This window comes from Anomaloglossus baeobatrachus, chromosome 10, assembly GCF_048569485.1.
Source record: "Anomaloglossus baeobatrachus isolate aAnoBae1 chromosome 10, aAnoBae1.hap1, whole genome shotgun sequence".
NCBI lineage: Eukaryota > Metazoa > Chordata > Amphibia > Anura > Aromobatidae > Anomaloglossus > Anomaloglossus baeobatrachus.
The window spans coordinates 33322059-33346078 of NC_134362.1; the positions used below are offsets into that span (position 1 = coordinate 33322059).

General features: G+C 51.5%; 1 protein-coding gene across 1 annotated transcript in view; it reads right to left on the bottom strand.

The window, feature by feature from the left end:
• The window catches only part of USP47 (ubiquitin specific peptidase 47), a 107396-nt gene that overhangs the window by 55584 nt on the left and 27792 nt on the right, over window positions 1-24020 (bottom strand). The window contains exons 6-12 of the mRNA XM_075326721.1: window positions 23802-23947; window positions 15075-15154; window positions 14834-14983; window positions 12491-12586; window positions 12260-12412; window positions 9946-10110; window positions 9731-9859 (exon numbers count right to left, since the gene is read on the bottom strand). Coding sequence (XP_075182836.1) covers window positions 9731-9859; window positions 9946-10110; window positions 12260-12412; window positions 12491-12586; window positions 14834-14983; window positions 15075-15154; window positions 23802-23947 — 919 coding nt within the window. The remainder of the gene's footprint in view (window positions 1-9730; window positions 9860-9945; window positions 10111-12259; window positions 12413-12490; window positions 12587-14833; window positions 14984-15074; window positions 15155-23801; window positions 23948-24020) is intronic.

Here is a 24020-nt window from a genome sequence, read left to right on the forward strand (position 1 = left end):
GTTCTCATATATGGAGCCATAGAATACTGTGAGCTCTCATTAGGTATGTTGTATACCACTTGTCACTTTTAGACTTTGATTTTGAACCCATCTTTCCATTGTTACATTTGGTTGCTTTCTTGTTTTTTCCTTAGATATACTGTACACAAGTACAATTGAGGTTCTTCTTAAAATAGAGCTTTTCTCATCTATTAGGTAAAATAAACCTTCCTTTTTTTCAAATTTGATGTTACATGGGATTACCGATTTGTATATATGTATGAGAATATATATATGTTTATGGTACTGACGTATATTTTTTTACTTTTATTGAAATTTCCAGTCTATGAAGAAGGCATTAGCCGAAACGTTGTGTTTAATTAATGGATATGCAATAAAGAACCAAAATTTCTTTCATCACAAATGAGTGCCGGAGTTTTTTGATTATCTATTTGTAAAGTTCTCCTGAGCACCACCTAAGCAGTGAGCCAGACCATCACGGTTTTTTCATACTTGTGGTGGAGAAAAACCGCTCCCCACCCTGACAGACTCGCGTCCGTCGTGACCACAGCCCAGGTTGGGGGTAGGAAGGATTTTCCCTTCGACAGAGAAGTGGGAAGAAGCCACCACTGAAGAGAGGTTTTGGCTGCCAGAGAAAGAGAGACGTTCCTGTCTAGGGACGTCGACCTCCTGTCCCATTTGCGGAGAATGTCCCATTGGAGTGGACGCAGATGAAACTGCGCAAAGGGGACTGCCTCCATTGCTGCCACTATCTTCCCCAGGAAGTGCATGAGGCGCCTCAAGGGGTGCGACTGTGCCTGAAGAAGAGAGTGCACCCCTGTCTGCAGCAAACGCTGTTTGTCCAGCGGTAGCTTGACTATCGCTGAGAGAGTATGAAACTCCATCCCGAGGTAAGTCAGTGATTGGGTCGGAGTCAATTTTGACTTTGGGAAATTGATGATCCACCCGAACCTCTGGAGAGTCTCCAGAGCAACGGTCAGGCTGTGTTGACATGCCACCCGGGAGGGTGCCTTGACTAGGAGATCGTCTAAGTAAGGGATCACCGAGTGGCCCTGAGAGTGTAGGACCGCCACAACGGATGCCATGACCTTGGTGAAGACCCGTGGGGCTGTCGCCAGGCCGAAAGGCAGTGCCACAAACTGAAGGTGTTCGTCCCCGATGGCGAAACGCAGGAAGCGTTGATGCTCTGGTGCGATCGGCACATGGAGATAAGCATCCCTGATGTCGATTGATGCTAGGAAGTCTCCTTGGGACATCGAAGCGATGACAGAGCGGAGAGATTCCATGCGAAACCGTCTGGTTCTCACGTGTCTGTTGAGCAGTTTGAGGTCCAAAACGGGACGGAATGATCCGTCCTTTTTTGGCACCACGAACAAGTTGGAGTAAAAACCGCGACCACGTTCCTGAAGGGGAACGGGGATCACAACTCCTTCTGTCTTCAGAGTGTTCACCGCCTGAAAAAGTGCATCGGCTCGCTCGGGGGGCGGAGATGTTCTGAAGAAACGAGTCGGAGGACGAGAGCTGAACTCTATCCTGTAACCTTGAGACAGAATATCTCTCACCCATCGGTCTTGGACATGTGGCCACCAGGCGTCGCAAAAGCGGGAGAGCCTGCCACCGACCGAGGATGCGGTTTGGGGAGGCCGAAAGTCATGAGGAGGCCGCCTTGGAGACGGTGCCTCCGGCGGTCTTTGGAGGACGTGACTTAGACCGTCACCGCCATGCATAAGAGTTCCTCTGGTCCTTCTGTGGCCTGTTGGACGAGGAGGATTGGGACCTGGCTGAGGGCCGAAAGGACCGAAACCTCGCTTGAATTTTCCGTTGCTGAGGTTTGTTTGGTTTGGACTGGGGTAAGGACGAGTCCTTTCCCTTGGATTGCTTAATAATTTCATCCAATCGCTCGCCAAACAATCGGTCTCCAGAAAAAGGCAAACCGGTTAAGAACTTCTTGGAAGCAGAGTCTGCCTTCCATTTGCGTAGCCACATGGCCCTGCGGACTGCCACCGAATTGGCGGATGCTACCGCTGTACGGCTAGCAGAGTCCAGGACGGCATTCATGGTGTAGGATGAAAATACCGACGCCTGAGAAGTCAAAGACGCAACCTGCGGAGTAGAGGCACGTGTGACCGCATTAATCTCAGACAGACAAGCTGAGATAGCTTGGAGTGCCCACACGGCTGCAAAGGCCGGGGCAAAAGACGCGCCTGTGGCTTCATAGATGGATTTCATTAGGAGTTCTATCTGCCTGTCAGTGGCATCCTTGAGCGATGAACTGTCTGCCACTGATACTACGGATCTAGCTGCCAGTCTAGAGACTGGAGGATCCACCTTGGGACATTGAGCCCAACCCTTAACTACGTCAGAGGGGAAGGGGTAACGTGTGTCATTAAGGCGCTTAGTAAAGCGCTTGTCCGGAAATGCTCTGTGCTTCTGGACAGCATCTCTGAAGAGTGATCGAAAAAAGCACTCCGTGTACGCTTGGGAAACCTAAACTGGTGTTTCTCCTGCTGTGAAGCCGACTCCTCTATAGGTGGAGTTGGGGGAGAAAGATCTAGCACCTGGTTGATGGACGCTATAAGGTCATTTACTATGGCGTCCCCTTCAGGTGTATCAAGATTGAGAGCAACGTCAGGGTCAGAGCCCTGAGCTGCGACCTCCGCTTCATCCTCCAGAGAGTCCTCAAGCTGAGACCCCGAACAGCGTGATGAAGTCGGGGAAGATTCCCAGCGAGCCCGCTTAGCCGGTCTGGGACTGCGGTCCGTGCCGGAGTCCTCCCCGTGAGACCTAGGTGCCACCCCAGGAGCACGCTGCGGCGCAGACCGAGAGGGGCCTGGGGGCGATGATCCCGCAGTGCCCGGGGCCTGTGTAAGGGCCGATCTGGACTGCAAGGCTTCTAGTATCTTAGCAGACCATTTGTCCATAGACTGAGCCATGGATTGTGAAAGCGACTCAGAGTTTCTCAGCTAAAACTGCAAACTCTGTCCCTGCCACCTGGACAGGGGAAGCCGGCGGTTCTACCTGAACCGAGGGTCCCACCAGTGCCCGAGGCTCCGGCTGAGCGAGTGCAACAGGGCCCGAGCATTGCTCACAGTGAGGGTAGGTGGAACCTGCAGGTAGCATAGCCGCACAAGATGTACAGGTTGCAAAATAACCCTGTGTCTTGGCACCCTTGCTCCTTGTGAACGACATGCTGTTGTCTCTAGGAGAGTGATCGCTGAGGGTATATAGCCAAAAGCAAAACAATGCGGCCGAACAGAGAAAATGTATACAAATATATATATACACTTCGGCACCCTAGGGGGACCAGCACCGGGTGACCGGTGTGGCTTACCGACCGCCCAAAGCGGTGTGTGTCCACCAGATTCCCTGCCTTGGGTCTCCCAGAGCTGCAGAGCTCGTTCCAGAAGTCCTCCACCGGCAGAATGTGTTTAAAAAATGGCTGCCGGAGCTCTCAGGGGAGGAGGGAGCCGTGGGCGGCGACTAATAAAGTGCGGGAATCTGGTGCCCCACAGTGATCAGTGAGGGGGGGGGAGGAAACCTAAAGTATGCTCCAGCCCTCACTGTCGACGTCAGGTCGACCGTCCCGCCCTTACCCCTGACTGGCAGGCCTGGGGGCGGGAGTTATGGTACTAGGCCGCATGAAGCCGGGGACTAAATTTAATACCGCGGCCGGCAAACAGGTGCGGTCGGCGCGGTAGTCCCGGTCGTCATAAAAATACAGCAGCCGCTGCAGCGTCTGTGACAAAATCGCTCCATGCACCGTCCCCAAGGGGACACAGAGTACCTTTAGATGCAGGGCCCTGTCCCTGATGATACCAAGTCTCCTGTCCGTCAGATTCCCACAGGGGCTGCGGAGGGAGCCCGGTCCCAGTGAATGGATGACCGGTTAGGATCCCACTTCTCCCAGAGCCTCTAAGGGATGGGGAAGGAAAACGGCATGTGGCTCCAGCCTCTGTACCCGCAATGGGTACCTCAACCTTAACAGCACCGCCGACTTAGTGGGGTGAGAAGGGAGCATGCCGGGGGCCCTGTGGGGGCCCTCTTTTCTTCCATCCGATACAATCAGCAGCTGCTGCTGACTAAAATGGGAGCTTGAGTGAATGTGTGCCTCCTTCAACACAAAGCATAAAACTGAGGAGCCCGTGATGCACGGGAGGGTGTATAGGCAGAGGGGAGGGGTTACACTTTTTAAAGTGTAATACTTTGTGTGGCCTCTGGAGGCAGAAGCTATATACCCAATTGTCTGGGTCTCCCAATGGAGCGACAAAGAAAAGTAGTTAGGAGTGTTCAAATCAAGAAATTGATAAGGGGTGCCCATACTTTTGCACCGGTCAAATTTTGTTTAAATGCGGATTGCACATTTTCTATTAGTACAATAAACCTCATTTCAATCCAGAAATATTACTCAGTCCATCAGTTATTAGATAAATGAAACAAAATTAGCAAAAACCCAAATTGTTAAAGAAAAAAGGTTAACATTTATAGGGGTGCCCAAACTTTTTCATATGACTGTATATCTATACACAGTAGAAAGGAAAAAACAAGACCAGAAAAAAACCCATAACTGATCAAGAGGATCGATACGGCACCAGGTTCATTCATTTACTCTTCCACTTTCTTTTTAATTTACACAAACAAATGTATTTTATTGGGATATATGAACCCAAAGTATCAAGTATGTGTAAAGGAAATGATACGAGTTTTAATAGTTTAAAACTATAAACCTGAAATTTGTGACGTGCATTTGTATTCAGTCCCCCCTAAATAAAATCCTGAGTGACCAATTGCTTCTAGAAGTCACAATTAGTAAATGGGGTCACCGGTGTGTAATTTCTTTTCAATATAAGAACCGCTGTTCTGTGAAGGCCACAGAGGTTTGAGAACATTAGGGATTAAACAACATCATGAAAACCAAGGAACACATTGGACAGGTCAGGGATAAAGTTGTTGAGAAGAGTAAAGCAGGGTTAGGTATTAACAAAATGGCCCAAGCTCTGAACATCTAATCAATCATCCAAAAATTTAAAGAAGTAGGGAATGGCCTAGAAGACGCACTTCACATTGCTCCTGCATCCCATCCGGAGGAATCCTTAGCTACTAAGAGAAATATCCTAAATCATCATAAGGATGATGGTGGCCTGGCTGTTCCAAATACCTGGATTTATTTCTTGGCCTCAACTACAACAGCTTCATGAATAGGATGCAACTGAACACTGAGGTATCTGGACAATCACCGTATTTTTCGGATTATAAGACGCACTTTTCCTCCCAAACATTTGGGAGGAAAATGGGGGGTGCGTCTTAAAATCCAAATATAGCTTTACCTTAGGGTCCTGTATGTGCGGCGATCGAGCAGCCGGCAGTCGGGTGCCTGTGGCTGCGTGCGGGAAGTCGTGTGCATGCGTGCGGGCGGCAGCCGGGTGCCTGTGCCCGTTTGCAGGAGGCAGCCGCCACTGACAGCCACCCGGCTGCCGCCCGCACACAGCCACCCGGCTGCCGCCCGCACACAGCCACCCGGCTGCCGCCCGCACACAGCCACCCGGCTGCCGCCCGCACACAGCCACCCGGCTGCCGCCCGCACACAGCCACCCGGCTGCCGCCCGCACACAGCCACCCGGCTGCCGCCCGCACACAGCCACCCGGCTGCCGCCCGCACACAGCCACCCGGCTGCCGCCCGCACACAGCCACCCGGCTGCCTCCCGCACACAGCCACCCGGCTGCCTCCCGCACACAGCCACCCGGCTGCCTCCCGCACACAGCCACCCGGCTGCCTCCCGCACACAGCCACCCGGCTGCCTCCCGCACACAGCCACCCGGCTGCCTCCCGCACACAGCCACCCGGCTGCCTCCCGCACACAGCCACCCGGCTGCCTCCCGCACACAGCCACCCGGCTGCCTCCCGCACACAGCCACCCGGCTGCCTCCCGCACACAGCCACCCGGCTGCCTCCCGCACACAGCCACAGGTACCCGGCTGCCTCCCGCACACAGCCACAGGTACCCGGCTGCCTCCCGCACACAGCCACAGGTACCCGGCTGCCTCCCGCACACAGCCACAGGTACCCGGCTGCCACACGCAATCACAGGTACTCGGCCGCTTGCATACAGGTTGGGCGGGCAGCCTGCTGGCTGCCACTCTGTGCGTGAGGGGCGGGCGGCCAGCAGGTTACCCAGTTTGTCCGCGGTCCCAGTTTCAAATGATGGCGCCGGGAGCGGGCGCAGATGGAGCCCTTGGATGAGAACTCCATCTGCGCATGCATGTCTAAATTTGGGGTGCATCTTATAATCCAGTGCATCTTATAAAGCGAAAAATACGTTAATTAGAGAGGGAACTGAACTAAGTGGAAACTTCCATTATCAGTTTTGGCAACTAGACCCCTTCAGGAAAAGGACTCTGCTTGACCCACCTTAAAGTGAAGATGATGTAAAAAAATATATTTTTTTTTTCAATAACTGAAAGAAATATAAAATATTAATGTTATGTTTAAATATTGTTTGTTTTTAATTGAGAAAAATATATATAGAAAAAATTAAAAGTTTGATATTTTCCACTCAAACACTAGGAGAAGCAGCTGCTGAAATCCTACTGTAGAGCTACTGTAGAACTAGTTCACATTACAGCTGCAGTAAAAGTGGGCGGAGTCTGCTCCTGTGTGTGATGTCACAGCTCCCTCTCCCAATCTGGGTGCTTCCATAAGGATAAGGGATGATGAAGATTAGGATCACAGTGCGGAGCCATTATGTTGGTGACCGCAAAGTGATCCTAATATGTCTAAAGTGTCACTAAGGCCAGCTGCATAGTGCTCCACTGTATCTTGCACCGCACTGAATCCCGCAATGCACTGAATCCCGCACCGCACTGTATCCCTATGCCCCGCTGGCTGTATCCCGTGCCCCCATATACTGTGCTGCCGGCCGGGATCGGAGGTCCGAAATGACATACGGCGAGGAGGGGTGATCTGCAGCATGAGCAGCACTGCACTACAGATGTCATACCGCACTCACCTCAGACCTGCGCCCCCTGGCAGCCTGTCCTATCAGCAATCACAGTACGAACAGCGGAGGCCCGAGGTGAGCTGGGAGGGGGGTGTGAACAGATTGGGTGAGCGGCAGAATGCAGAAAGGGCGTGGCAAAATCAGTTACTGTGCAATCATTATTGCCCGGCGCCGGTACTCACCCCATCCATCCCAGCGGGTGACAGGGTGAAAATGGAGCACACAGCATACACTGTGTGCTCCACAAAGATGGCGCTAATCTCCTCCCTGTGCTGTGATCTGGACAGCCCAGGGTGCACGTCCATTTCACAGCAAACACGGTCACTGTATTAAGTATAGGGTCGCAGTCAGACTATCAGAGTGAATGCCCTGGGCGCTGCCATAAAGGAGGTGACTAACTGTCCTTACACACAGCAAATCCAAGATGGCAGCCCCCAGTGTTTCAGTAACACTAGAATTAAATAAAAACTGAATAAAAAAAACAGTGAATTTAATTTTGTATTAAAAATACTTGATTTTATAATCACTTATTAATACAAAAATAAAAAAACGCGAGACCTTACCTTTAAATATGATATATAAAAGTTTGAGATAGAAGTAAACACATTTCTCAGTCGCTTCATTGGGGGGACACAGGATACCGTGGGTGTATCCTGCTGGCTCTAGGACTCCATGAGTTTTCGGTTACCGAAGCGCCTGTCAGGCTTCTCCCTTTGCTTTGTGAGGATATCCTGAAACTCTGGGTGATCAGCGAAAAACCTTTTGGGGTTTCCTTGCCCTCTTAAAGGAGACCGCATGGTCAGTGGTAGTGGATGGGGGATCTCCACATGCAGAGTCTGGTTGATTGCTGCTATAAGGGAGTCTATTGCAGTTTGATCATCTGAGGAGGCTGAAACCAAGGAATCCTCCTGGTATAAACAGCATTCTCCCTCCTCCAGCTCTTCAGAAGCCGTGGAGCGTGTGGGAGAGCCTGCCCTGTGTGCTCCCGAGGGAGAGCCCGCTGGAGACACCCGGCCGTGTGCTCTTTTCCTGATCCCTGCAACCGGTGAAGCATGTGCCCGGATTACCTCAGAAGGATCCTCCTCAGGGTATCCTCAGGCTGCGTTCCGTCCAGGGACCCAGAAGGGTGTGGCGGAAACCAGGTTCTGTGACAGTTTTTCCATGGATTGGGACAGAAACTGTGCCCATTCCGGTGGGCTGGGAGCCCTAGGCTCTGGGCTGACTGTTGCGGCGGTGGTGGCAGGGGGGTCTTGGGGGGCTATAGGGACACAGGACTCACAGAGAGAAGAGGTGTAGCTTAGCGTGGCAGGCAGTGCAGGCTGAATAATAGACTATGTGGGCCTTAGCACTCTTAGTGCCCTTAGAATTCAGCATGTTCCTAATATGAGTATGCCAGGAGGAGGAGCAATGCTCAGCAGGGCTACAAGTGAAGCAAGCACCTCACCAGAATCAGCCGATGGCCCTGTCCTCAGGAAGGATTAAGCTCTATGGAGATCTTCACACGCTTTCCTGGGGGGGGCGGGGCTTATCACTGCCGCGGGGGGGGGGGGCTTAGCGCTAAAAGAGCGCGAAGATGAAGTTTGTGTGCCCCCCCCCCTGCTGTGGGTAGTAAAAACGGCTGGAAAGGAGCTTCTGACAGTTTTCCTCCCTCTCCCTACAGTCAGCACACAACCTGTCACTGGTGGTTATCAGCCGGCTTTTCTGCTAGAGCAAATAAACAGAGCAAATAAACAGCGTGAGTCTTTGAGCCCTGGGCCCTCCCCCGCCACTGGGAAATTATCTGTGCAGATTCTCTGCAAACAGGAGTGACTTCCCCTCCTCCAGCCAGCAAGCTAGAGAAAAGTTAACACTGTGTGTGCAGGATCCTTGGGGCTCTGCTCCTTGCACTCAGCAAGGGACTTTCTCATAATAAATACTGTAAATGTCCTGGGAGCCTTCCCTGCACCGTCTTTTCTCCCTTTGTCTGGGAAACCAGTCAGGGGGGATCTCACCTTAAACAGTGCTTCAGTCCAGGCAGTGAAAATAGAGTCAGCTTGCTGTGTCCGGTCACACAGGTGCCATATTCAACTCAGAGCCTGCAAAAAGGGGCTGAGGAATTGGTGCCATATTCAACTCAGAGCCTGCAAAGAGGGGCTGAGGAATTGGGCTATAGGGGCCCAGGCCTCTACCCTGGGCTTTGGAAAATCGGTGTCTGTGGAACCCGTCGTCCAGCCCAGGATCCAGCGTTGCAGGAGGGGGTACGTGTAGGCAACATTTCACGTTCCCGCCCGTTGAAGGTAGTGGGAGATCGGTCCCAAAAGGAAACAGTCTCCCTCAAAAAATAACAAACCTTGAAAGGAAGTGCCTCCTATAGACACTAAGCTAAAACTGAGGTTGCCTGGGCCGGCCAGGGGGTGTATACTGCAGAGGAGGAGCTATGCTTTTGCATCTACTTAGTGTCCTCCTATGGATAGGCAGCATAACACCCATGGTCCTGTGTCCCCCAATGAGGCGTCAGAGAAAAAAGATGTATAATTTTATTTACACTTTCCAAATATTTGGAACTTTGTGTTGGCATATCACATAAAATACATTTATGTTTGTGGGTATAAACACAAAAAAAAATGTGGAGGAGAAGTTCAGGAGGTATGAATACTTTTTCAAGGCACAGTATGTACTTGTGTAAATCACTCATCACTAACATTCATCACTATGTAAGAGTGTAACAAATTGTATCCGATTCTCGGAAACTCACCCGACTGACGTGCTGATCATTGAAGCTGTACCACTGGTCGTCAGCGAAAGACTTGATACAAGCGTAGTAATGTCCGCCCGCAGCGCTGCCTGAATGGACCATCACAGAGAAAAGTTCATACAAAGAATTCTAGAATGTAAAAAGGAAAGAAAAATCATGTAAGGTTTCATGCTCCGCATTGCTCGGCGTCATCCCGCCCGTCAGGCTCAATTCACCTTTTCCGGTGATTTGTTTGGTTTGTCAACGCTGTTGCTGCTTTCCAGGCAAATTCCTTCGTCCACGGCGTCATCTGTGCAGAAATCATTGCTCATCTGGTCGCTGTGACAGCTCCCCTCGTTCTCTGCCCCGCTGTCCGTACAGCTCTCCGTCTGAGGAGACTTCTTACAAAAAGAAAAAACATAAGTGTAACAGACAGCTCTCGTCACGTCGGGGGCGATGAACGTGTGAATCACAATGCGAGGAGCAGCTCGGCTCCTGGAGACCGACCTTCCACTACAATTCCCAGCAAGCCCAGCCTACTGACCAACATATTACAACATTGCAATCGTTAAATGGTATTCAAATACAACTAGAAAGCCTCTTTCCATGAGCCGGTCCATGGTAGAATCTGGCGCATGTTCTGCAATTTACACCAGGAAATTCTCTCAACGTGTAGCCATCAGATTAAAAAAAAAATCGACCATTGACTGTCAAACACACACACTTTGCTGTATACGTCTCCCACTCTCCCACCACTTCCTCATGTCGCCCCCTAACTGTTGGTGTCCCCCAAGGTTCAGTTCTTGGACCCCTGCTGTTCTCCATCTACACCTTCAGCCTGGGACAGCTCAGAGTCCCACGGCTTCCAGTATCATCTCTATACTGATGACACACAGATCTACCTCTCTGGACCCGACATCACCTCCCTACTAACCAGAATCCCACAATGTCTCTCCATGTCATCCTTTTTTCTGCTCGATTCCTAAAACTGAACATGGACAAAACAGAATTCATCATCTTTCTTCCTCCTCACTCATCTCCTCCCACCTGACACATCCATGAATGTCAATGGCTGCTCACTCTCCCCGGTCCCACGTGCTCGCTGCCTGGGAGTAAAGAGTACTTTAGGTACTTTAGATATTGCAATATCGGTACCAATATCGCTAGCGAGCGTACCCGCCCTTGTCGGTTGTGCGACATGGGCACATCGCTAACACACGTCACATGCACTTACCTTCCCTGCGACGTCACTCTGGACGGCAAACCGCCTCCTTTCTAAGGGGGCAGTTCGTGAGGTCACAAGGCAGCCGTCCAATAGAAGCAGATGGGCGGAGATGAGCGGGACGTAACATCCCGCCCACCTCCTTCTTTCCGCATTGCCGGTGGACGTAGGCAAGGAGATGTTAGTCGATCCTGCGGTGTCACACATAGCGATGTGTGCTGCCGCAGGAACGACGAACAACATCGTACCTGCAGCAGCGATATTAAGAAAATGAACGACGTGTCAACGAGCAACGATTTTTCACATTTTTTTGCACTCCTTGATTGTCGGTGATTGGTGTCACACGCTGCGATGTCGCTAACGGCACCGTATGTGCGTCACCAACGACGTGACTGACGATAGATCGTTAGCAATGTCGCCTCTTCATCTCCTGCTGCCTCCAACTCAAAAATATTTCCCGGATTCGAACATTCCTTTTCCAAGAAGCTGCAAAAACACTAGTGGCTGCCCCTATTATCTCCCGCCTAGATTATTGCAACCTCCTGCTCTGTGGTCTCCCTTCTAACAGTCTCACACCCCTACAATTTATTCTAAACTATGCTGCCCGGATAATCCACCTCTCCCCCTGCTACTCCCTGACCTGTCCTCTCTGCCATTCCCTTCACTGGCTTCCCATCGCCCAACGACTCCAGTTCAAAACACTAACCATGACATACAAAGCCACCCACAACCTGTTTCCTCCTTACATCTGTGACCTACTCTTCCGGTACTTACCTGCACGTAACCTCCGATCCTCACAAGATCTCCTTCTCTACTCCCCTCTCATCTCCTCTTCCCACCATCGCATTCAAGATTTCTCCCGTGCCTCCCCCATACTCTGGAATGCTCTGCCACAACACATCAGACTCTCGCCTACCTTGACAAGCTTCACAAGGAACCTGAAGACCAACCTCTTCCGACAAGACTACAACCTGCCGTAACCCTCAGTCAGATACAGCGCCGCACAATCAGCTCTACCCTAACCTACTGTATCCTCACCTATCCCTTGTAGACTGGGAGCCTTCGTGGGCAAGGTCCTCTCTCCTCCTGTACCAGTCTGTGCCTTGTAGGGTTTGTGATTATTGTACTTGTCCCTATTATGTATACCCCTTTCACATGTAAAGTGCCATGGAATAAATGGCGCTATAATAATAATAGTTCTTATGCAAGATCTCTCTGTATTAGAATCAAAAGTCTGAAGACTCCTAAAAACCTGCAGGGGACCTCGCTGATCGGACCACGAGTCAGTGGACTTTGAGTTTGCCCCATTTGCACCTACATGAACCTACCTCATCTTCGACGTCGATAACAGGACTCATGTCCAGCTCTTCTGGGAAGGTCATGCGGTCGTTCAGCTTGATACGATGCATACTGGTGTAATCGAAGTCAAATCTCTTCAACTGCAGAGTCAGGAGGTACGGAAAGTGCAAAAACCGTAGACCCTGTGGAGGGGACATTATCACTCACAAGCGCGTGATGGCAACATAGATTTATCTATAGATCACTTCTGGGCTCATCACCTTCCTGGCATCGCATTTCTTCTTGCAGCGCTCGCAGAAGTATTGGTTCGGACCATCCAGTGTCTCGGGCTGAATGAAGGCATGCAATGCTTCTTCCTAGAATTCAAGATAGACAAATCAAGCAATCTATGCATGTTAAAGGGAACCTGTCACCAGAATTGGCGATCACCACCAGTGAGTCCTTATATACAGCATTCCAGAATACGGTATATAAGAGCCACGTCACCCACACAGGCCGGCATTGATCTGAACTGCTGTGGGCAGATTAAAATACTGTAATGCGCAAGCAAAGGTTGAACACTGAACGCGCATGCGCAATACTATACTTTGATCTGCCCCCAGCAGGGGCGCAATGCCGGCCGGGGTGCATGACCTAGGACGCGTCATGCACACGGGCCTCAGAAGAAGGTGGACGGCGATCACCGCAGAGAGGAGGCGCCGGATTGGAAAGCAGCAACACCCGTCGAACCGGAGAGCAGCGACACCCATCGGACCCGACTGCCCCCGCCCCCCCTCCATAGGGGAGTATAATCAAAGTGGTTTTTACGGTCTACACAGCGGCCTGGGCTCTTATATACAGTATTCTGCGGCACAATTTTAACAGCAATGCAGAGCCAACCACAATATAATAAAGGGTGTTGGACCCATACCACTCCCCAATTCATATAAGCATAAGAGGACAACGGAGTTTTAAGGTGAAAAAAAAAATTTAAAATACAAAATTTTATTAGGACAAAATATTAAAAATGGGTACAATTTGCATTTCCATGTGACACAACAATAAATACATATATAAAATAGAAGTTAATTATACAAATGAGGTAGTACGGTGGGTAGGCAAACGGTGGTAACTGGATATACACCCTTGTCCCTAGATAACCTATGAGCAATCACTGGGTAAAAAGTTTTACCACCATCAAAGAAAGGTTAAAGGTAATGGGATATACCTAAGGCGCCAATGCACACAGCCTGCCGGTGGGATAGGAGCTCTACGTGGAGGACCCGACGTACGTTTCGCAAAGGATTATAGTCGCTTATTCATGGGTAAGTGTGTCCAAGTGTGTCTGCTGGACAAAAAAAAACACTAGCCTAGAGGGAGGCAAAATGGATCGTGACGCTCGACACTCTGAGTCCTAGGGGACTCAATGAAAATTTGAGTTTTTCGTCCTTTTTATAAACTGTTGCATCATCAATTTTGTGGGCTCTGCTGTGTTTTTTTTTTATCTTTTTAATCACTGTTTTTATTATATGTTGTTGATTATATATTGTGTCTATTTGTGTTTCTTTGATGGCGGTAAAACTTTTTACCCAGTGATTGCTCATAGGTTATCTAGGGACAAGGGTGTATATACAGTTACCACCTTTTGCCTACCCACCGTACTACCTCATTTGTATAATTAACTTCTATTTCATATATGTATTTTATTGTTGTGTCACATGGAAATGCAAATTGTACCCGTTTTTTAATATTTTGTCCTAATAAAATTGTATTTTATTTTTTTTTCACCTTAAAACTCAGTTGTCCTCTTATGCTTATAAGTATTCTAGAATGTATATAAGAGCTCAGTGGTGGTGGCCGCAGCTTATAGTCGCTAAATCTAGTAACGGGTTCCCTTTAAGACCACCACCCGACTTAAAACCCCCCGATTCACATAAATTAGCTGAACGATGGGTCCGCTAGACATCTCTGCTGACGGAGAACAAAAAGGATCGGCAGTGTGAAATCAGACATGCCGGATCCTTAACTATCTAGACATCTGTCGGAGGAGAGGCGGGGGGCTCCCAGTTAGGCCGGCTTCACACATCCGGCTTTTCGCAGGTTTGCCGGATTTGGCGCACGCCAGTACAGTGTATACAGTAAAAGTGGCAGCGCCGCAACTTCCGGGTCACATGCTCCGGTCACATAACAGCATGTGACCGGCGCTTGTCGCGCTGCCATTGTACTGTATACACTGTACTGGCGTGCGCCGAATCCGGCAAAAAGCCGGATGTGTGAAACTAGCCTTAGCCGGACCAGTCGGTAGGTTTGTCCAGTGTGTATGGGAAGCTTTAGCCTGATGTTGGTGAAATGGACAAAATCAGGCACCCTTCTGATGTGTATGGATTCTCTCCCCCCCCCCCCCCCATCTTGACAGATGAAATTGGGCAGTGTATTTTCATGTAGTCGTAGTCTGAATAGGGAGGAGTATTTGCTACACTGCCAGAATATTAAATTGCAGATTAAAAAGGAGAAATTGTGACTACACACATGATATTGCTGCACATGCAGATGGCTAATACTGCAGATAATAGGAGATCACAGGAGGATTTCCCCGAGCCATAAGCAAATCAGGGTATACGTACCACACTGCCAAATGCTGTGCTGGAGCCATACGGCCTGATGACGAGAGGAATATCTAAAAAAGTGTCGATCCTCCAGCTTTCGTAGCCGCACTCCAGGCAGCGGACGTAGTCCTTCAGCTTGCCCTGGTAGAGCTGATTGATGAGGTCGGCCTGCCACATACATAGAACATCTAGTAGGATTAAAGGGCTTTTTCATCCATGGTCAGCCTGTATGGACCAGCCTCCTGCGGTGGACACCTACCTGCTCCGTCTGCTTCCACTTCTGCTCCAGGGCATCAAACATGACCCTGCACAGCTCCTGGACATCGTGCTGCTGCCACGCTGCCGGAATACAGAGCACAGGCTAATTAAAGAACTCAGTACCTCACCGGGGGAATGATTACATGATTGTTTCAGGGGGTGGAGTGCACAGATAATCTCACTCATGCTGGGAATCTTAAGGCTGGGTTCACACACTGCTCCAAATGTTGCTAACTTGTAAAAACGCCTCATTTTTTTAAATTATCTGCAAAGAAGGGAATTTTGTTTACTTACCGTAAATTCCTTTTCTTCTAGCTCCAATTGGGAGACCCAGACAATTGGGTTGTATAGGCTATGCCTCCGGAGGCCGCACAAAGTATTACACTAAAAGTGTAAAGCCCCTCCCCTTCTGCCTATACACCCCCCGGGCTCCTCAGTTTTGGTGCAAAAGCAAGAAGGAGGAAAAAAATTATAAACTGGTTTAAAGTAAATTCAATCCGAAGGAACATCGGAGAACTGAAACCATTCAACATGAACAACATGTGTACACAAAAAAACAGGGGCGGGTGCTGGGTCTCCCAATTGGAGCTAGAAGAAAAGGAATTTACGGTAAGTAAACAAAATTCCCTTCTTCTTTGTCGCTCCATTGGGAGACCCAGACAATTGGGACGTCCAAAAGCAGTCCCTGGGTGGGTAAATAATACCTCATAATAGAGCCGTAACGGCTCCGTCCTACAGGTGGGCAACCGCCGCCTGAAGGACTCGCCTACCTAGGCTGGCATCTGCCGAAGCATAGGTATGCACCTGATAGTGTTTCGTGAAAGTGTGCAGGCTCGACCAGGTAGCTGCCTGACACACCTGCTGAGCCGTAGCCTGGTGCCGCAAGGCCCAGGACGCTCCCACGGCCCTGGTAGAATGGGCCTTCAGCCCTGAGGGAACCGGAAGCCCCGAGGAACGATAAGCTTCGAGAATTGGTTCCTTGATCCACCGAGCCAGAGTTGATTTGGAAGCTTGTGTCCCTTTACGCTGGCCAGCGACAAGGACAAAGAGTGCGTCCGAGCGGCGCAGGGGCGCCGTACGAGAAATGTAGAGTCTGAGTGCTCTCACCAGATCTAACAAGTGCAAATCCTTTTCACATTGGTGAACTGGATGAGGACAAAAAGAGGGTAAGGAGATATCCTGATTGAGATGAAAAGGAGATACCACCTTAGGGAGAAATTCCGGAACCGGACGTAGAACCACCTTGTCCTGGTGAAACACCAGGAAAGGAGCTTTGCAAGACAACGCTGCTAGCTCAGACACTCTCCGAAGTGAAGTGACTGCTACTAGGAAAACCACTTTCTGCGAAAGGCGTGCGAGAGAAATATCCCTCATTGGCTCGAACGGTGGTTTCTGAAGAACCATCAGCACCCTGTTCAGATCCCAGGGTTCTAACGGACGCTTGTAAGGAGGAACGATGTGACAAACCCCCTGCAGGAACGTGTGTACCTGTGGAAGTCTGGCTAGGCGCTTCTGAAAAAACACAGAGAGCGCAGAGACTTGTCCCTTAAGGGAGCCGAGCGACAAACCCTTTTCCAATCCGGATTGAAGAAAGGACAGAAAAGTGGGCAAGGCAAATGGCCAGGGAGAAAAACCCTGAGCAGAGCACCACGACAGGAATATTTTCCACGTCCTGTGGTAGATCTTGGCGGACGTTGGTTTCCTAGCCTGTCTCATAGTGGCAATGACCTCTTGAGATAATCCTGAAGACGCCAAGATCCAGGACTCAATGGCCACACAGTCAGGTTGAGGGCCGCAGAATTCAGATGGAAAAACGGCCCTTGAGACAGCAAGTCTGGTCGGTCTGGTAGTGCCCACGGTTGGCCGACCGTGAGATGCCACAGATCCGGGTACCACGACCTCCTCGGCCAGTCTGGAGCGACGAATCTGGCGTAACACTCAGGGCAACAGTGCCAGAGGAGGAAACACATAAGGGAGTTGAAACTGCGACCAATCCTGAACTAAGGCGTCTGCCGCCAGAGCTCTGTGATCGTGAGATCGTGCCATGAATGCCGTGACCTTGTTGTTGTGCCGGGACGCCATTAGGTCGACGTCCGGCACCCCCCAGCGGCAACAGATCTCCTGAAACACGTCCGGGTGAAGGGACCATTCCCCTGCGTCCATGCCCTGGCGACTGAGAAAGTCTGCTTCCCAGTTTTCCACGCCCGGGATGTGAACTGCGGAGATGGTGGAGGCCGTGGCTTCCACCCACATCAAAATCCGCCGGACTTCCTGGAATGCTTGCCGACTGCGTGTTCCGCCTTGGTGGTTGATGTAAGCCACCGCTGTGGAGTTGTCCGACTGAATTCGGATCTGCTTGCCTTCCAGCCACTGCTGGAACGCTTTTAGGGCAAGATACAATGCCCTGATCTCCAGAACATTGATCTGAAGTGAGGACTCCTGCTGAGTCCACGTACCCTGAGCCCTGTGGTGGAGAAAGACTGCTCCCCACCCTGACAGACTCGCGTCCGTCGTGACCACCGCCCAGGATGGGGGTAGGAAGGATTTCCCCTTCGATAATGAAGTGGGAAGAAGCCACCACCGAAGGGAAGCTTTGGTTGCCTGAGAGAGGGAGACGTTCCTGTCTAGGGACGTCGGCTTCCTGTCCCATTTGCGTAGGATGTCCCATTGAAGAGGACGCAGGTGAAACTGCGCGAAAGGGACTGTCTCCATTGCTGCCACCATCTTCCCCAGGAAGTGCATGAGGTGCCTCAAGGGGTGTGACTGACCTTGAAGGAGAGATTGCAACCCTGTCTGCAGTGACCGCTGTTTGTTCAGCGGAAGCTTCACTATCGCTGAGAGAGTATGAAACTCCATGCCAAGATATGTCAGCGATTGGACCGGTGTCAGATTTGACTTTGGAAAATTGATGATCCACCCGAAACTCTGGAGAGTCTCCAGAGTAACGTTGAGGCTGTGTTGGCATGCCTCTTGAGAGGGTGCCTTGACCAGCAGATCGTCTAAGTAAGGTATCACCGAGTGACCCTGAGAGTGGAGGACCGCTACTACTGTAGCCATGACCTTGGTGAAAACCCGTGGGGCTGTCGCCAGGCCGAACGGCAGTGCCGCGAACTGAAGGTGTTCGTCTCCTATGGCGAAGCGCAGGAAGCGCTGATGCTCTGGAGCAATCGGTACGTGGGGATAAGCATCTTTGATATCGATCGATGCAAGGAAATCTCCTTGGGACATTGAGGTGATGACGGAGCGGAGGGATTCCATCCGGAACCGCCTGGTCTTTACGTGTTTGTTGAGCAGTTTTAGGTCCAGGACAGGACGGAAAGACCCGTCCTTCTTTGGAACCACAAACAGGTTGGAGTAAAAACCGTGACCCTGTTGCTGAAGAGGAACCGGGACCACCACTCCTTCTGCCTTCAGAGTGCCCACCGCCTGCAGAAGAGCATCGGCTCGCTCGGGAGGCGGAGATGTTCTGAAGAATCGAGTCGGAGGATGAGAGCTGAACTCTATCCTGTAACCGTGAGACAAAATGTCTCTCACCCAACGGTCTTTTACCTGTGGCAGCCAGGTGTCGCAAAAGCGGGAGAGCCTGCCACCGACCGAGGATGCGGTGTGAGGAGGCCGTAAGTCATGAGGAAGCCGCCTTGGAAGCGGCACCTCCGGCGGTCTTTTTAGGGCGTGACTTAGACCGCCATGAATCGGAGTTCCTCTGATCCTTCTGAGGCCTTTTGGACGAGGAGAATTGGGACCTGCCCGCACCCCGAAAGGACCGAAACCTCGACTGTCCCCTCCTCTGTTGGGGTGTGTTTGGTTTGGCCTGGGGTAAGGATGTTTCCTTTCCCTTGGATTGTTTGATGATTTCATCCAATCTCTCACCGAACAAACGGTCGCCAGAAAATGGCAAACTGGTTAAGCACTTTTTGGAAGCAGAATCTGCCTTCCATTCCCGTAGCCACAAGGCCCTGCGTATTGCCACCGAATTGTCGGCTGCAACCGCCGTACGGCTCGCAGAGTCCAGGACAGCATTAATAGCGTAGGACGCAAATGCCGACGTTTGAGAGGTTATGGACGCCACCTGCGGCGCAGACGTACGTGTGAGTGCGTCAATTTGCGCTTGACCCGCTGAGATAGCTTGGAGTGCCCATACGGCTGCGAATGCTGGAGCAAAATACGCGCCGATAGCTTCATAGATGGATTTCAACCAGAGCTCCATCTGTCTGTCAGTGGCATCCTTGAGTGAAGCCCCATCTTCCACTGCAACTATGGATCTAGCCGCCAGTCTGGAGATTGGAGGATCCACCTTGGGACACTGAGTCCAGCCCTTGACCACGTCAGGGGGGAAGGGATAACGTGTATCCTTAAGGCGCTTGGAAAAACGCTTATCTGGACAAGCTCGGTGTTTCTGGACTGCCTCTCTGAAATCGGAGTGATCCAGAAACATACTCGTTGTACGCTTGGGAAACCTGAAACGGAATTTCTCCTGCTGAGAAGCTGACTCCTCTACTGGAGGAGCTGAGGGAGAAATATCCAACATTTGATTGATGGACGCGATAAGATCATTCACTATGGCGTCCCCATCAGGAGTATCAAGGTGGAGAGCGGCCTCAGGCTCAGAATCCTGATCAGCTACCTCCGCTTCATCATACAGAGAGTCCTCCCGCTGAGACCCTGAACAATGTGATGATGTCGAGGGAATTTCCCAGCGACCCCGCTTAGGCGGTCTGGGGCTGCGGTCCGTGTCAGAGACCTCACCCTGGGATCTATGAGACACCCCGGGAGGACATTGTTGTTCCAACTGAGGGGGACCAGGGAGCAATGATTCCACAGTGCCCATGGTCTGAGATACCGGTCTGGACTGCAAGGCTTCTAGTATCTTAGCCATAGTCTCAGAAAGTCTATCAGTAAAAACTGCAAACTCCGTCCCTGTCACCTGGACAGTGTTAGCAGGTGGTTCCCCCTGGGCCACCCTTAGCAGAGGCTCCGGCTGAGTAAGTGCCACAGGGGCCGAGCATTGCACACAATGAGGGTCAGTGGAACCTGCCGGCAGTATAGCCGTACATGCGGCGCAGGCAGCATAGTAAGCCTGTGTTTTGGCACCCCTGCTTCTTGTGGACGACATGCTGTTGTCTCCTCTGAGCAATCCAGGAGGGTATATAGCCAAAAATCAACCGTGCACCATACAGTGTAAAGTATAGCCTATAAACATATAATCTATAATTACACTTCTGCACAAGTGGGGCCAGCACCACAGGTGCTGCTTACCGCCCGCTTAAAGCGGTTGTGTGGCCACCAGAATCCGTGCCTGGGTCCCCCAGAGCTTGTCTCCCCTCTGCAGCGTCAGAGGAGCTGACAGGAATGGCTGCCGGCGTCCTGAGGAGAGGAGGGAGCCGTGGGCGTGACCCAGAAAGTGCGGGAACTGGTGCCCCACTGTGCACAGTGAGGGGGGTGGAGTATGCAAAGCATGCTCCAGCCCTCAGTGCTGCCGTCCTGCACAGCGTCCCGCCCTTCACCTGACTGGCAGGGCTGGGGGCGGGAAGAAAAAGAGACTAGGCCCAAAAGCCGGGGACTCGAGTTATAAGCACAGCCGCCGTATAAGCGCGGTCGGCGCGGAAGTCCCCGGCGCACTAACAGTCCCAGCCGCGCCGCAGTGATAACAATGGCAGCGGCGGTCAGCGCGGCAGTCCCCATACACTAACACACTCAGCGACGCTGCAGTGTGTAATGGCACAAACGCAGTCAGCACCGCGGTCCCCGGTGCACTAGCACACCCAGCAATGCTGGAGTGTTGCTGTGCGCGGTCCCCACGGGGACACAGAGTACCTCCAAGTAGCAGGGCCATGTCCCTGAACGATACTCTGCTCCTATCCAGCAGAGTCCTCAGGAGCTGTGGATGGAGCACGGTCTCAGTGCCTGGAGACCGATAGGATCCCACTTCACCCAGAGCCCTAAGGGGGATGGGGAAGGAAAACAGCATGTGGGCTCCAGCCTCCGTACCCGCAATGGATACCTCAACCTTAACAACACCGCCGACAAGAGTGGGGTGAGAAGGGAGCATGCTGGGGGCCCTGTTATGGGCCCTCTTTTCTTCCATCCGACATAGTCAGCAGCTGCTGCTGACTAATCTGTGGAGCTGTGCGTGCATGTCTGCCTCCTTCGCACAAAGCAAAAAACTGAGGAGCCCGTGGGAGCACGGGGGGTGTATAGGCAGAAGGGGAGGGGCTTTACACTTTTAGTGTAATACTTTGTGCGGCCTCCGGAGGCATAGCCTATACAACCCAATTGTCTGGGTCTCCCAATGGAGCAACAAAGAAAAATGCAATGCGGTTCCAATATGTAAACCCAGCCTAGAGGCGCATTCACATGTAGCAAATTTATTGCCACCAAATTAAGAGGTCTGACTACAGCAGTGTTATGGAAATTAGGATTAGCTTTCCCTGACTAAAGCCTTTGGGGCATTGCAGATTCCAAAACAGCTTTTATTGCACAATATATTGTTCCCGTGTTCTTAGGAGGATTCTCCAGCACCGCTCCTCCTACTTAGAAGATGAGCGGCATTGATAGCATTGAACCGGCGAGCGCCTGTCAGTATGCGTCAACCACCGGCTTTGCCGTCAGTATGCGTCAACCACCGGCTTTGCCGTCAGTATGCGTCAACCACCGGCTTTGCCGTCAGTATGCGTCAACCACCGGCTTTGCCGTCAGTATGCGTCAACCACCGGCTTTGCCGTCAGTATGCGTCAACCACCGGCTTTGCCGTCAGTATGCGTCAACCACCGGCTTTGCCGTCAGTATGCGTCAACCACCGGCTTTGCCGTCAGTATGCGTCAACCATCGGCTTTGCCGTCAGTATGCGTCAACCACCGGCTTTGCCGTCAGTATGCGTCAACCACCGGCTTTGCCGTCAGTATGCGTGAAGCACCGGCTTTGCCGTCAGTATGCGTCAACCACCGGCTTTGCCGTCAGTATGCGTCAACCACCGGCTTTGCCGTCAGTATGCGTCAACCACCGGCTTTGCCGTCAGTATGCGTCAACCACCGGCTTTGCCGTCAGTATGCGTCAACCACCGGCTTTGCCGTCAGTATGCGTCAACCACCGGCTTTGCCGTCAGTATGCGTCAACCACCGGCTTTGCCGTCAGTATGCGTCAACCACCGGCTTTGCCGTCAGTATGCGTCAACCACCGGCTTTGCCGTCAGTATGCGTCAACCACCGGCTTTGCCGTCAGTATGCGTCAACCACCGGCTTTGCCGTCAGTATGCGTCAACCACCGGCTTTGCCGTCAGTATGCGTCAACCACCGGCTTTGCCGTCAGTATGCGTCAACCACCGGCTTTGCCGTCAGTATGCGTCAACCACCGGCTTTGCCGTCAGTATGCGTCAACCACCGGCTTTGCCGTCAGTATGCGTCAACCACCGGCTTTGCCGTCAGTATGTGTGAAGCACCGGCTTTGCCGTCAGTATGTGTGAAGCACCAGCTTTGCCGTCAGTATGTGTGAAGCACCGGCTTTGCCGTCAGTATGTGTGAACCACCGGCTTTGCCGTCAGTATGTGTGAACCACCGGCTTTGCCGTCAGTATGTGTGAACCACCGGCAGGTATCATGAACGCATCCTATGCAAGTAATTAGGACAGGAGCATGATGCAAACTGGCTGCACGAGCATCGATGCAAAGTCATAAACACAGATCACCTCCCAATGGAGAAGTGAGCGGCTCCAAACAATCCCTTTAAGGCCTAGGACACACGGCGAGAAAAATGGTGCGAGTGGAATAAAATAAAAAATAAATTGCATTCCACTTGGACCATTACTACTCTATGGGGCAGCACCCATGAGCAATTATTTTCTCAGCCCTAATCGGACCGAGAAAACAGTCGCAGCATGCTGTGGGTGTAATGCGATCCTGTTTCACTCGCACCCATTCAAGTCTATGGGGTGAGAAACATCGCACTGCACTCACGTTACACCGGTGTAATGTGAATGCAATAGCTGGCAGCGGAGGAGATGGGGAGATAAATCCCTCCCTCCCCTCCACAGCTGTGGTCTAATCACACGATCGGACCACAGATGCATTACATTCGGCTCCCGCTGTGCTGCAAGCGTGAGCCAAGTGTCGTGCGAGGACTTGCTCTAATCCCCGTGTGGCCTCGGCCTAAAGCGATGTCGCTGGTGAAAGCACCCGCTCCGTTGGTTGTGCGTCACAGGCAAATCGCTGTCCGTGGCGCACAACATCGCTAACACCCGTCACACGCACTTGCCTGCTTAGCGACATCGCTGTGGCCGGCGACCCGCCTCCTTTCTAAGGGGGGCGGTTCGTTCGGCGTCACAGCGGTGTCAATAAGTGGCCGCCCAATAGAAGCGGAGGGGCGGAGATGAGCGGCCGGAACATCCCGCCCACCTCCTTCCTTCCTCATTGCCGGCGGCCGCAGATATGATGTTGTTCTTCGTTCCTGCGGTGTCACACATAGTGATGTGTACTGCCGCAGGAACGACGAACAACCTGCGTCCTGCAACAGCAACGATATTTGAGATTAGAATGATGTGTCAACGATATGGTATTTTTGATCGTTAACGGTCGTTCCTGCGTTTCACACGCAACGACGTCGCTAACGAGGCCGAATTCCGTAACCCCAATGACATCTCCTTAGCGATGTCGTTGCGTGTAAAGCCCGCTTAAGACTCGTGCACAATCATGCATCATACAACACTCATGGCCGTAAATCTGCCGGGCTGTCGTTACCTTCACTGCTGTCCCAGCCAAAGCTCCTCGTCACGTCCGTCGTCTCAATCGCCCTCTTTTTACTGGTTTGCAGTAAAACAAATAATCTCTGCAGCTGGTATGGGATACTGGTGACCGGGTCTTCTTCCGACTCCTCAAAAGCCCACCTAAAAGTAAAAAAACTACTTAATAGGGTTACATTGCTGGAAAAAAAAAAATAAATCACTGTTCAATTAGAAA